Raw genomic sequence first — 15,563 nt, forward strand, 5'->3', positions numbered from 1 at the left:
CTGGATAAGTGAGGACACTTTTAAAACAAAAAAAAAAGTGAATAAATAACTCATCCATAAAATATTGTCAGTAACTGTATTTGGTTTCTTATGGAAGTTGTATATGTGATTCTTTTTATCTTCTTAAATGTTCAGCCTTCGATTTGATACACCCAGCATTTCAACTGCATTAGTTGATTAACACAGTGCCTTTTACACAATGAGTTTCTCAATACCTGTCGAACATTAATCGTCTTGAAATGATGGTGGCATCCTGCTGCTTCAGAATCTGACATGTCAGCTCATTATGTGTGATACATTGACGTGAATTATAGTCATCAACAGAAGGGAGCGTTTAAATTATCGCTATTGAATCTTGTACAATAACCTCGTAAATTTATAGGATTGTCGAATGAATTGCATGTCATAAAAATGATGCATTATCCAAGTTGCTGAGTTTACGTTGGATTAACCATCAACAAAGGCAGCATGAAACTAAGGTTACTTTGTCCGATTATTACTACAACTACTATTCCTTCTGTTGTATGTAGCCCTTTAAGAGAATAAAACAGTAAGAAAAAGGGAAATTTTAGGTGGAGAACAAAAATGAATAAACTATAATTCTATGTAAAATAATAAATGTTAATTAACAAAGCTAAGCAATAAAATTACAATATATGTGTTTTCTCAAATTATGAGAGTATGTTCAAATGATGTAAAATATGAGGTTTTTTTTTTGCGAATTGCATGTTTAGAAAACAAGAAGATAGTAGAAAAAGCTTTGTTGTATCAAACTCTTAATTAAGAAGTTCAGATGTTGACTACAGCCACCCTGCCGGCTCTCTTTTAAATTCTCTCTCTGTCTCTTACTTTCTCTCTCTCTCCCCCTTTCTTTCTCTCTCCCCCTTTCTCTCTCTCCCCCTTTCTCTCTCTCTCCCCCTTTCTCTCTCTCTCCCCCTTTCTCTCTCTCTCCCCCTTTCTCTCTCTCTCCCCCTTACTTTCTCTCTCCCCCTTACTTTCTCTCTCCCCCTTACTTTCTCTCTCCCCCTTACTTTCTCTCTCCCCCTTACTTTCTCTCTCCCCCTTACTTTCTCTCTCCCCCTTACTTTCTCTCTCCCCCTTACTTTCTCTCTCCCCCTTACTTTCTCTCTCCCCCTTACTTTCTCTCTCCCCCTTACTTTCTCTCTCCCCCTTACTTTCTCTCTCCCCCTTATTTTCTCTCTCCCCCTTATTTTCTCTCTCCCCCTTACTTTCTCTCTCCCCCTTACTTTCTCTCTCTCCCTTACTTTCTCTCTCTCCCTTACTTTCTCTCTCCCCCTTACTTTCTCTCTCTCCCTTACTCTCTCTCTCCCCCTTACTTTCTCTCTCCCCCTTACTTTCTCTCTCCCCCTTACTCTCTCTCTCCCCCTTACTCTCTCTCTCCCCCTTACTCTCTCTCTCCCCCTTACTCTCTCTCTCTCCCCCTTACTCTCTCTCTCTCCCCCTTACTCTCTCTCTCTCCCCCTTACTCTCTCTCTCTCCCCCTTACTCTCTCTCTCCCCCCCTTACTCACTCCCCCCTTACTCTCTCTCTCTCTCCCTTACTTTCTCTCTCTCTCCCTTACTTTCTCTCTCTCTCGCTTACTCTCTCTCTCTCTGTGATTTAGAGAGTATCTGAGAATTAGATTTTTCTGTTAGTCTGCAGTCAAATGACTTATCTAACTTGATGATCACCTTAGTGGTCGCACTATGATAAAAACAGCACAAGACAAGTTGTTCTTTGTGTAATACTGTTATATAGCATAGAAAAAGGAACCCCAAATGTTGTCTGTTGATCATTGTCTGGTCGTGTCAATCCTCAGTGATTATCTTCTTAAACGGACCTGCTTTCGCCGACTTTAATCACTCTTGAGTATCCCCGAGCTGCCAATCATAGTCAACTCCCGTGAATTCAGAACTGTTCCAAACTTAACTCAAAACTTATCAATATATTATTGACTTGGGATTGGAAATCCTATGTCCGGTCTTTTGTCTTTATCACCATCACACCTGATTGATAGAAACTGATCACTTTTATGCTTGTCTTATCAGCCAGTCCCAGTTGACTATTCATTCAACTACATTTGTGGGCCTTGGTGAATCATTTCTAATTTTTTTGTCATGTTTTTTTTTTTTTCTGTCCCTCCCGCCTTCCCCTTTTTTGTTATGAATCACTTCTTAATGCTCCCTGGAGTTCTGGCAGGAAGGGGGGTATCCATAGTATCACATATTCACTATTTTGGCATTTTTCTGCTTCAAGATTAAGTCAGGCAGATCACACAGGTTTTTATTTTTTTTATGTTTTTGAATTTTCTAAACGTGGATTGATAATTTGTATTATTTAGATTTTTCAGACTAGTATACACCTAAAACACGAATAGGTTTATGGTTTCTAAAATTTTGCAAAGATTCATCGTTTAATGGATAAAACTACTAAGTGATAATCAGTTCTAAGTGAAAGTTGTCTGGTAATTCAAAGTTAAGATGATAGATACTAAGAATACAATTATGAAAAACAAAAAACAAAAATCTTTTACCCGTTCATGACTGTTGAAATGAAAGCAAGGATATTTATTTTTTTCTCAAATTTAATTTTAATAGTTTTTTTCACATAAATGTTGCATGAAATCATGACTGAATGCATAGACTGATTGGTTATGAACACCTGTCCCACACAGAATAAAATGTCTTCAAATTGACAAAAAATTTGTTAGCAAACATCTAAAATTTCTTTTTTAAATTTTGTTCTAAATTCACCGAAATTTAGAATTAGTTATTTACAAAAATTCTTGAAACCTACTCTACTTTCCAAAGTTATATTTTTGAAAAAATATGCCTTTTTTTTCTTCAAATATCTGAAATTAATTCATTAGTTTTCTCCTGAAATCAACCATGTTATGCTTTGTTTGTTTTTTTTTCTTCATTTTTTAAAAATGTTGATGATTTTCTATCCGTTAATTGTTTCTTAACAATTGTGGTAAATTTTAATTAATTATTGTTTTCTTAACAAATTAATTAATTATTAATTTTCTGAACAAATTAATTAATTATTGTTTTCTTAACAATTGTGGTGGTAAATTTTTACGACGTGCCCCAGCGTATTATAAACACCCCAACCTCCACATGTTAAGAACAGCTTTCAGAATAAACATCTCCCCAACCTCGAAAGCCGTTCTTAATATGGGGAGGTTGAGGGGGTGTTTATTCAGAAAGACGTTCTTAACATAAGGTGGTTGGGGGTGCTTATACTATGCTGGGGCAGGTTGTAAAAAAATACCACAATTGTTATATATAATTTGAAGAATTGCTTTAAATTTGAAAGAAAGGTCAAATTTTATTTGATGTTTCATAATTCCTTTCTTTCTGTAGACATCTTTCTTCTTCCTGCTGGCTGGGTTAGAGATGTTTCGCCTTTAGAGCATCATGGTAGGGATTTTTTTTTTCTTGAACCCTAAATTGGGTGCATTTACCCGCTTGGGAGTTACATGCTAGTTTTCAAGCATGCCTCTTCCTCTGACAGTGTTTTGAATCTGTTTAAAATTCTAACCAATAAAAAAAAAATCCCATCTCATAACCTATTTCCCAATTAAATACACAACAGAGTATCAGACCCGGAATTAACTGAACTTCATGATTCCTACTTGTTACTTCAATCTGCAAATGCTACTAACATCTAAATGCACTTGTAATAAAGGAAGTATTATAATTATTTGTTTAACAATAGTTTTTTTACTGTGCTAATATTTAAACAAACGTTCATTTTAATCTACGCAAAAAATATTAGTCGACTGATTTGCTGTACTTTTGTCATCTCAGTTGTTGGGTAACATGTAAAAACAACAGTCTAGAAAGAAAATGGCTGCTGAGTTCGAATTTTATGTATAAATTGAAACTTCAAAAACTGAAACATAGAAATTATAAAGATAAAAACTGAAACATATAAATTATAAAGATAAAAACTGAAACATATAAATTATAAAGATAAAAACTGAAACATATAAATTATAAAAAACTGAAACATAAATTATAAAGATAAAAACTGAAACATATAAATTATAAAGATAAAAACTGAAACATAAATTATAAAGATAAAAACTGAAACATAAATTATAAAGATAAAAACTGAAACATATAAATTATGAAAAACTGAAACATAAATTATAAAGATAAAAACTGAAACATATAAATTATAAAGATAAAAACTGAAACATATAAATTATAAAGATAAAAACTGAAACATATAAATTATAAAGATAAAAACTGAAACATATAAATTATAAAGATAAAAACTGAAACATATAAATTATAAAGATAAAAACTGAAACATATAAATTATAAAGATAAAAACTGAAACATAAATTATAAAGATAAAAACTGAAACATAAATTATAAAGATAAAAACTGAAACATAAATTATAAAGATAAAAACTGAAACATATAAATTATAAAGATAAAAACTGAAACATATAAATTATAAAGATAAAAACTGAAACATATAAATTATAAAGATAAAAACTGAAACATATAAATTATAAAGATAAAAACTGAAACATAAATTATAAAGATAAAAACTGAAACATAAATTATAAAGATAAAAACTGAAACATATAAATTATAAAGATAAAAACTGAAACATATAAATTATAAAGATAAAAACTGAAACATATAAATTATAAAGATAAAAACTGAAACATAAATTATAAAGATAAAAACTGAAACATAAATTATAAAGATAAAAACTGAAACATAAATTATAAAGATAAAAACTGAAACATATAAATTATAAAGATAAAAACTGAAACATATAAATTATAAAGATAAAAACTGAAACATAAATTATAAAGATAAAAACTGAAACATAAATTATAAAGATAAAAACTGAAACATATAAATTATAAAGATAAAAACTGAAACATATAAATTATAAAAAACTGAAACAGAAATTATAAAGATAAAAACTGAAACATATAAATTATAAAGATAAAAACTGAAACATATAAATTATAAAGATAAAAACTGAAACATAAATTGTAAAGATAAAAACTGAAACATATAAATTATAAAAAACTGAAACATAAATTATAAAGATAAAAACTGAAAAATAAATTATAAAAAACTGAAACATAAATTATAAAGATAAAAACTTAAAAATAAATTATAAAAAACTGAAACATAAATTATAAAGATAAAAACTGGAACATATAAATTATAAAAAACTGAAACATATAAATTATAAAAAGCTGAAACATAAATTATAAAAAACTGAAACATAAATTATAAAAAACTGAAACATATAAATAAAAAACTGAAACATATAAATAAAAAACTGAAACATATAAATAAAAAACTGAAACATATAAATGATAAAAAAACTGAAACATATAAATGATAAAAAAACTGAAACATATAAATGATAAAAAACTGAAACATATAAATGATAAAAAACTGAAACATATAAATGATAAAAAACTGAAACATATAAATGATAAAAAACTGAAACATATAAATGATAAAAAACTGAAACATATAAATGATAAAAAAACTGAAACATATAAATGATAAAAAAACTGAAACATATAAATGATAAAAAAACTGAAACATATAAATGATAAAAAAACTGAAACATATAAATGATAAAAAACTGAAACATATAAATAAAAAACTGAAACATATAAATAAAAAACTGAAACATATATATTATATAAAGATAATTGTTTATTACAAGCAGTTGGAGGCCGCTTGTGAATTTGATATTCCTATAAAACTTCCTCCTTCGGAGGGAGCTGGTTTACCCTGCCCAGGGTAAGTGCTGCTTCAGTACAGTATGATTATTTTTAAAGAAAGTTTGTATTTGTATTGAATGATGAAATTTGTCTTTTAAACATTTCCATCACCAATCATCAATTGATTGCAAATCACAGTTCAATGTACATGGTAAATTACAGATGCCACACCTCTAAGAATTGGCTGATAACCAATGCTTGGCAATCCATTGAATCAATTCGAAATTATTAGTCAACTTCATGACAAGTTAGAATATTGCTATTTCTTCAGTCCGCATGAAATCATTGTCATAAGCACCATTTAATTGTTGGTCGCATTCTAAGAGCCATTATTTATTGCTTTCTATGAACTATTAAAATTAAACTTACAGTTTTTGATGATGGTTCTTATTTCGTATTTCACAGTATTGAAATTCTGAATAGTATTCATTAATAAATTACAAAGATGAAAAATTTCTTTTGAATAATAAATTTGAAATAAAGTTAATTTTGAATAAAATATTTTATATAATTATTAACATCACACTTTTAAGTTTTCTTTCAGTTTTAGTTTTTATATAAAACTCTAATTCAGTGGCCATTTTCTTTCTAGGCCACTGTATATACACATTATCACTCTGTTGTTGTTATAATAATGATTCAGATCCGTCATAAAATTACTGTCAGAAAAAAGTCCATAACTTAACGGAGAAAGTGCTAAATAATAATCAGTTTTAAATGACATTCTGAAGCTCCTCTGTGCAGCTTTTACTAAGAATACAATTACAGTTTAAGATTTTCACGCACTTATGACTGACAGAATGAAAGCAAGCTCCATGGATTAAATAAACGGTTCCATTCAAAATACTGTATTGAATCTTGATTTCGACCAGATATACCTGAAAGTCTGATTATCTATCTTGTCAAAATGTGAGAATAGCATTCAAGACGAGAACAGTTGTCTGAATAATCCAAATCATTATAGCTTGATAGACACCATTTCTAAAGGAATATTAGTTTCAATGGTTAACTAGCAACGAATAATTCACACTCTTATATTTTTATTGTCATCGAAATCAGTGAAATCGCCCAGGAGGAAGCTTCACATGCCTCCATGCAGTAACTTAGTCCAAAAAATATTTTATTCTACATTCCACTCTAGAGAACCTATTGTTTCTTTTATAAAATTATTTTATATAAAATTTTTTCCAGGGAACAAAAAAAAAAAAAAAAAATATTAAGAAATTTATGTGCAGAGTTTGAACCTACAGACCACATCATGCAAAAAGAAAAAAAAAACCCATAAATTTGCAAGTGTTATAAAATTCTTTGCAGTTAACGAAAAAGAATTAAGAAATTTTTCTGTGGAGTTTGAACCTACAGACCATGTAATGAAAAAAAACAAAACAAAACATGCCATTAACTTACCCACAGTAGAATTTTCAGTCTGTTGTTTTATCTGTGTTGCTAAGCGATGACATGGAAAAAATGGCTCTACCGATGATAAATAAATTAAAATAACGGTTTCGATTATCGGTAATTATCGGGGGTATTCTGAGACAAAATCTAACTAAGATCACTCCTAGATTTATACACTAAAGTTCTGTAAATTTTAAAGAAAATCTGTTCAGCCATTTTGGATTCTATAAGGAACAAACTCACACAGACATAAACAAAGTTGCATTCATATAATTGTAGAGCTTATACATATTGATCTAAAAAGCACTGGAAATTCCACCATGTTTTACTAATTTTTTAATAATTGACTATATTCTAGATAATATCAATGCCTTCCCAATTTCTCTTTAAAATTGGAGCGTTTTTCATCAGAGAAAGAGAAAGTTGAACCTTTTTTCTTTTTTTGTAAATGATTTTCCTTTTCTTTTTATAGATATTTAAAAAAAAATTATGTCTGCGTTCATTCTATACGTGTTTTAAATTTAACACCTATGAAATTTCGTTGTAAGGCTGAATGCAGATTGTTAAGTAATAAAAATTAGATTGTTTTACATTTGTGATTACCAATTTATGCCAGAGGGGAAAAATTCTTTTAAACTATCGTGAGTTTCACTATACTATATGTTTGCTGTTCTAGAAATGAAAAAAAATAAATGCCTATTCATTCTATTGTATGCTATCCCGATGATTGTTTATATAGTAAAATGAATCCTCACTATAAATTCTAAATATTTTTTCTATAATAAAAATGTTGACATGCAGAAAAATAGAATAACATTTATATTTTCTGTTCTCAGTATAGTAATTAAGTCTAAAAAAGAAATGCAAAACTTTATTTTTAAAAATGTTCATTTATAACAAAATATGGTACTTGTGCAGTATAGTTAAATTTAAAGAAATGAATTTTAGGTAAAACCACTCTTACATACTTACATGTCATGTCGAAATTAGTAAAAAGTTTAATAATTCCCAAAAATGATAGAATAGAAAAATAATTACAAGTAAAAATATATCAAATTATACAATTTTATTGTAACTGTTAATGAACAGTTCTTAAAATCCAGGGGAGGTAACTGCAGTATATGATTTTGACAAAATATTGATTTTTTTTTTTTTTTTTTTTTCTTTCTTATAAAAAAAATAGTTTTGACAGATCTGGTCAATCATTTTTCATAATTTACTAATTTTGACGTATCATATAATTTTTTGTTTTAAACCTAAAATGCATTTTTTAAAAAATTTAATTTTACTTCACAAGCACTCAAAAAATAATTTATTTGAATTGTAATTATGTGACTTTTTTTTTTATCTAGAATTAATTTAATTAAAAAGAAAAACAAAAAAAAAAAATTTTTTGTCAATTCAAATTTGAAGTAATTCAGGTTGATTAAAAAGTACTTTTGAGAACAATGATAAAAGCAAAAAAAAAAAAAAAAAAAAAAAAGTTTGTGCAGTTTAAAACTACCATTTATTAAATCTAATTTATTTCCGTTGTACTAACTTAAGTTAGCACTGGTGATGGCCATTACAAATTTATCAATATCATGATTTAATTAAATGATATCAACTCAGATCCTTGTCCAGACAGTCGACTCGAATAAATAATTCATAAAAAAAAAAATAATCATTAATTTTAAAGGAAAAAAAAATCAGACTTGTCAGCTGAAATATTTTTCCCTTTCAAAGTTTTCTTCTATCTTTTATTAGTTTATAGATTTTTTTTCTCAAGTGCTAATTGAATTCTGAATGTTATTGAACAACTGTCTAAAGCAATTAATGTTTGGTTAGCGGTTGTCAACATGAAGGTTCCCTATAGGTTGATGGGTTCAGACGAAATAAGAATAGATTTTCTTAAGACGCATTTATTCAATCAGCACACTTAATGATGAAAATGTTATTTTAAACTTTTGACTTCTGATGTAGTGCCTTATAGAAATGTTATTTCTGAATATGCTATTTCAAATTTCAGCATAGCAGAACCTCTTTTAAAGGTGTTGACATTTCTGAATATGCTATTTTTTTTAAGCATAACAATCTTTTTTTTAAAGATCTGTTGATATTACTGAAAATGTTTCAAACGTTAGTGTGACAAATAGTTTGATGGTTGACAACACGTCTTTTAAAGATATTGACATTTCTGAAAATGTTATTTCAAACTTAAGCGTAATAGATTGAAGAATGATGTGTAAACCTCTTAGAGATGTAGTGACATCTATGAAATTGCTGTTTTAAATTTTAGTATGACCAACCAAAGGACAACAGCCAGAACTTGTTTTAAAGATATGATTGCAATACTGAAAATGCTATTTCAGACTTGAGTGTGATAGGCTGATGATAGAGCTGACTAGATTTCTCTAAAATAAAAATTCAATCTGAGTTTCTAAAAGGTCCTGGATATGACCTTAAACTATATCCAGTGGTGAGGCTCCAGCTTGCGGGCTTTGGGGAGTGTGGAGCCACCCTTTAATTGCCACTGCTCCCAGGTCCACTCTGACCCGGAGTGGTAGTACCTGTTAGGGTCCCAACAGCATGAAATAACCTGAAAAGGGTTGATATGCCGTAAAACAAAAACAAAAGCAATGGGAGTGTGTAAAAATAAAGACACCATTTTAGACTTCAGTGAGACAGACCGACAAACTGATGGACAAAATCCCCTTACAGATATTTATAGAAACATCTAAAATAAAACCGTTCATTTGGTTTTAATATCTTAGGAATTGATCTGCTAAAAGTTTATTTTGTTGTCTTATTTGCACATACATATACTCAACACATATTAGATAATCATTCTATCCACTTTGCCTGGCAAATCATTTCCTACTGACGATGATCCATAAGTTTACATTAATATTAAATGAAATGGTTGCTATAGATTCAGCAAGTTCACTCTTGATTTTAATCCAATTTAATGCACAAATGAGACTGTACAATGTAGAGCTCTGTAATATTAAAATAATTCATTGAATTTAAAATACCAGTAAAAGTAAAATCTATAGATTATTCCCCACAAGTGTATTCTTATATTTGAGAAAATATATGCACAGCTAACATGTATTTTTAAGGTAATCCAAGAAAAAAAATAACTATAAATTTCAAAATGTTTATGTGTAAAGAATTGGAATCGGTAAAAATATTGGAATCGTCCCATTACTAAAATAAACATTTATTTAAAATCAACTTAGGTTATGTACACATATCGTCAAGACAATCCTTAAAATGGTAAAAAAGTCAAAAGTTATCAAAAAGGCATCCAATGAAAACGTTTCTTGAAATAAAAATGTATAGTAACCCTGAAAGTCTTTGTAAAAGGATGAGATCTGAATTAATTTCAATTTTATATTAAAAACGTGGAGGTGTATATGTTTGCATTGAATTAGTATAGACCTTATTTAAAAGTTATATTGCGTGTCTATGTATACGAGTGTGTCTCATGTTGGCTTTATTTTCCGGCTGTGAGACAATAAAAAAAATGTGTAAATTGTGAAGTTCATGATAAATCATTTTACCTAAAAATGAGTATGAATATACATCAACGCATAAAATCAAGCGTAGCTTCTACATAAGCTGTTTCTGGGCAGCACTTATAGATCCTAGCCGGTAACTCATCTTCACTAGTGGCTTTGTTATTTTTCAATTTCTTTATGACTTCTGCAATTTCTGTGGGGATATTGTTATCACATTCATAAGAAGTTGTGATTTCTTAATTAGGAAGAAGACCTTTTGTAAGCGGTTCGTCGTTACAAAGCTCTGCAAAGTGCTGATGCCAATGTTTGGACCTTTCCACTAGATTTTGCAGGATGCGATTCTCAAGACAAGGAAGATTGAATCATTGCTAGTTTTTGCATTCAGTGTTTCTTCATCCAGAGCAAGTGTATGTTGTGGAATCTATTCCTTTCGATGATGATTAGAAGCACATAGTTCTTTATGAGCTACTTTTTGGACATTCTCGTTAAAGGCGGACCAATTCTTTTCTGGCGATATTTCAGGATCAGTCAATAGGAGACTTTTTTTTTTTTACATAGGCATCACCACTTATCAAGGCCCAGAGACCACTCGGGGTTAAGGATTAAGAATGTACAGTAATCAATTGGACAATATAGTAATCGTTAGTGATGGAAATTGAAGCGGTTTTTAATTTCAACTTGAAATCATATGGTGACAGCATTGCATTGCAGCTTATTGGCATCTAATCTCAACAAAGATAAAGACTTAGGGATAGCTTTCAAACATAATTGAAGCATATGATCTAAACCATTGAGATTTTTTCTTTTCTCTACCCTGCAACCTCTCTCCCACAGAAGAGACGTTGTGAGCCTATCTTTGTTTTATCGTTATTTCCATGGCAGGTGCTCGTCTGAACTCCAATCTCTGGTCCCCCCTCGCCAATCTTTCACGAAAAACACCCGTCTAGCTGAATCCACTGTGAAAAATTTCCCCCACTCTTTATCTGTGCCTAAATCAAAACGTGGATTCCATGAGCAGGGCTTCTTTCTTAGAATTGCACGCCTGTGGAACTCTGTTCCGTCTGCCTGCTTCCCACCTGACTACAACTTGGATGTCTTCAAGTCCAACGTTAACAAATTCCTAATGAACCGCCCCCTTAAGTAAACACTTCATCAAATCTCCACACTAACGTAATGTACTTGCAATAACCCTTATCCCTGAGTGGCTTCCGGGCCTTGATAAGTGGTGACCACTGTGTAAAAAAAAAAAATAAAAAAAAAAAAGATTTCCTGTTTTAGCAGCTTTGAACACTCAGTGGTCTAAAACACAGCTGCTCCATCATTTGTCATATGAGCATCGATTGCCTAATCCAAAAGAGCATGATGACATCATCTGATTATCCATTTCATATTTATGTGGTGCCTCTTGTCCTCTCCCATTGGGACAGGTGAGAAGTAAGCCAAATGAATTTTTCTCAGAAGAATATCAGCTATGTTGCATATTGGAATGTGAGAACCATACTCTCTTTTGAAATGCAAGCTCGGACAATTCAAGCTCTCTACAAATATGGCATTGAAATTGCATGCCTTTCTGAAGTTAGATTCCTTAATTCGGTATATTCAGTTATTCCACTTCTGGACTCTTTTGCATATGAATATCTCTACCATAGCAGGTTTTGATAATTCTGGCTGTTGTGATGTTGCCATCACATTGAGCACCAATGATAAGACTTCAATCTTGGAATGGGATCCAATTTCTGAACGCCTCCTTCAAATCAGCCTTTAGGGCTCAATTTTCAACATCACTGTTGTTGTGATATATGTTCCTATGTTTAACAAGGATTATAGCGCCTTTTAGGACATATACCTTCAAGCGGTTTGCTGGTGACTGGAATGCTCAAGCATGGAAATGAGGTGGATCATTGCAAGTTATTATATAAATTTTAAAACAAGACAAATTTTGAAGAATGGATTGGAAGATAAATGATAAGCATGAGGTTGGTAGAGGAGGAAGATAAATAGGAGGGATTGAATAGAATGTATGATTCTAGTAGATCATAGAACTAGAAAATATGAACAGTAACTATACCAATAGCTGGTCGGCAGAGTAGGCAAAAATAAGGATATGGATAACTTGATTGTGGAAGTGGAAAGAAAAACTAAAACTCTCCATATAGTTTGGGTCTTAACTTTTGTCTGAAGTTGAAAGAAATTAAGTTTGATCAAGACTAGATGGTTAACTATTTGAGAAGAGAAGGTTCTATAGATGGGAGGATGATTTACAAAACTAACAATGTCAAAGATTGTGAACTGACAATCACCAGCATAGGTTTATATATATTGTCCCAGCAAATAACCATGCATTTAAATAATACTAGTGCTATATATAAACATTTGATAAAAGAACATAACTGTCCACCCTCCAATCTTATAAAAGTCCTCGTTGACAACATAAAATTATACATGAAAATAATATTAAAAAATTAAAAATTCTTGAAGCGTCATATATTACAACCCTTCAATCTACTATAAATGATATTGCATTCGAGAAAAGCAGTAGCATTCTAAAATACCTTGCATAATTGTTAACAGTGTCCACGAACTTGCTGATTTTAATATTCAAATTTTTAATCGACCTATATTTTTAATCGACTTTTCATATTTTAACTTATCTTCACCTAACGCCATTTACTGTATCTTTTAGTTTTCACTTTTAATTCTCATTTTCGCTCTTTCACACTTTTACTTCAACATCTGGAGATGATTCATGGACAAATCAAAAGCGCTTGTGACAGAAACAATTATGGGACTTTTAATATTTTTGATTCGATATAAAAAAGATTATATGGAAAATCAAAAAATTAAAAAAAAGAATAATAAAGCAAAGTGTTCCTATTGCATTGAATAATATTTGCTTGAATATATATATATATATTCGCAGAAGTATTTATGACTGCTTTTATTCTGTGTCCTTACGTTTAATATATACTACGAGACCTGCATTTCTTTCTTTTCGCAAGGATAGTTTGCCTTACATCCAAAATAGCAATATTGTATATCAATTCAAATGCTAGTGCGATGTTGGTTATGTTGGCGAACATCCTTGCATCTTTTGACTTGTATAAACCAGCATGTTCCATCGAAGATCAGACAAGGGAGGATGGGGTCTGGTAGTCTCCCTCCTTCTGCAGCCTTGGACTGTGCTATTGGCCAGCATTTGGTTGACAACCTGTGCTGTGCCGATAGATATAAAATAGAATGGTTCGAGGTGCTACATAGAGCGGACTCCAAAAACCATTTAAATATTTTGAGAGTCTGTCTCTATTGCGGTGCGGAAACCTTCTTTGTGCCGGCTGAAAGAAACATCTAACGCATTGTTTCTCTTTGGGGAACTTTGAATCTTTTCTCCCGTTTTTTTTTTTTCCTTCCTCCTCGTTGTGCCAATATTTTAATCGTTTTTTTTAAAGTTAATAAACTTTATTTTAATGTCCCCGTATTTTTGGCATATTCAATAGTTTTCCCCATCAGAACTCTTTACTTTCGACATAGTATTATTATTTTACGCTATCGATTTTCTCCTGATGAGATGATAGCTGAAAGAGCTCTCGAGAGACTTCTGCCCATTATATTTAAAACTATATATATATATATATATATATATAATGGTTCTACAGTTTTTGTTTCCTAGATGTAGATCCACTGAAACTTTTCTGTTTATTAAAGAGTGCTCCATGAATGAACTTAGTGTGTTTATAATGTTTGTTTATACAAACATTATTAGCTACATAGGTGCGTACATGTATGTACATATGTAGCTAATAATGTTTGTATGAATAAACACGTGTATAACAGGGTGACCTCAAAAAAACAAAAGCTAAATGGAGGCCATCTAGAACATATGCTGTAGAACGAAGAAAAAAAGACCAAAGATCCGAGTGTTTTGATGTGATGTTTTGAATATAATAAACTAGTTATGACCTAAGTTTCATTTCATTCAGACAAAACACTAAGAAACGGGGCCTAATTAGAGTTGGTGCCCATTTTTTGGGGGTCACCCTGTATTACACATACAGACACAAGGGTCAAGTAAAGTTAATTTCGTAAAATTTCATAGAAATCAAAAGTATTTGAATTCTCACAAAAGGATTTCATCTTTTATTTGCCTGTGTTGCATAAAATTACATTAAACTAAATGTAGCCTGTATTATCCATCATCATATCTAGCAACTATATTCCGAAATTCATAATGGTTGATTAATTAGAATAAGAGTGAATCCTCTAGATAATTGTAAAGTGACCAACAACTTTATTGCTTTGTGCAACCACGTGCTTCCCCTACTAAGTGACAATCGTTAGCCCCCAACATTGTGTACTGTATTTTTTTCTTTTGTCTTTGTCCCTTCTGGTTCTTCTTCTAACCGTGTCACTGTCTCACACATTGGAAACTGCTGAGGTGAACACCAGTTTACAAGAATAAAAAAAAAATAAACTTAAGAGAAACAAAGAAAACACATTTTGTAAATATCAATAGGATTCTGGGTGTGTGTGTGACACGTCGACTTTCTACATTCACATCTTAGTCATCTGTAAAGGCCCTTTTGTCTCTAACTGTTGTAAACTGTTGCAAAGCTCACTACCACTCCTTAAACTGTTTGTGAATTAAATGTAAATGTATTGATCACTAGGTTCAGTCTTTTATCCCACTCACCGCCACACCTTGATTAACAATCCTTCGAGTGTCTTGGTGAACCACCTCCCCCTTCATTGTTTTTCTACTAACATCAGTTCCTATACTTTTGTTCTGTTGATCAACTAATTTCTTTCTTTATAGTTTTTCCCCCCATTTTTCTTTCTTTGTTATATTCTGACACTGGGGAGAATATTAATAACATTACAGTTGAATA

The 15,563-nt window shown here is 30.8% G+C and overlaps 1 protein-coding gene across 13 annotated transcripts in view; it reads left to right on the forward strand.

Moving 5' to 3' along the window:
* The window catches only part of LOC145291467 (pre-mRNA-processing factor 40 homolog A-like), a 180,780-nt gene that overhangs the window by 83,885 nt on the left and 81,332 nt on the right, over nucleotides 1-15,563 (forward strand). For 6 of the 13 annotated variants that reach the window (XR_013869422.1, XM_080137328.1, XM_080137329.1 and 3 more), the window contains exon 19: nucleotides 3,366-3,422. The exons of the other annotated variants lie outside the window; for them this stretch is intronic. Coding sequence is in view for 5 of the 6 variants with exons in the window: in XM_080137328.1 (XP_079993454.1) it covers nucleotides 3,366-3,422 (57 nt within the window). In the remaining variant the exon portion in view is untranslated. The remainder of the gene's footprint in view (nucleotides 1-3,365; nucleotides 3,423-15,563) is intronic. 13 annotated transcript variants of the gene reach the window in all.

The sequence above is a fragment of the Euprymna scolopes genome, chromosome 12 (assembly GCF_053919585.1).
Source record: "Euprymna scolopes isolate OS-2025 chromosome 12, ASM5391958v1, whole genome shotgun sequence".
Lineage (NCBI taxonomy): Eukaryota > Metazoa > Mollusca > Cephalopoda > Sepiida > Sepiolidae > Euprymna > Euprymna scolopes.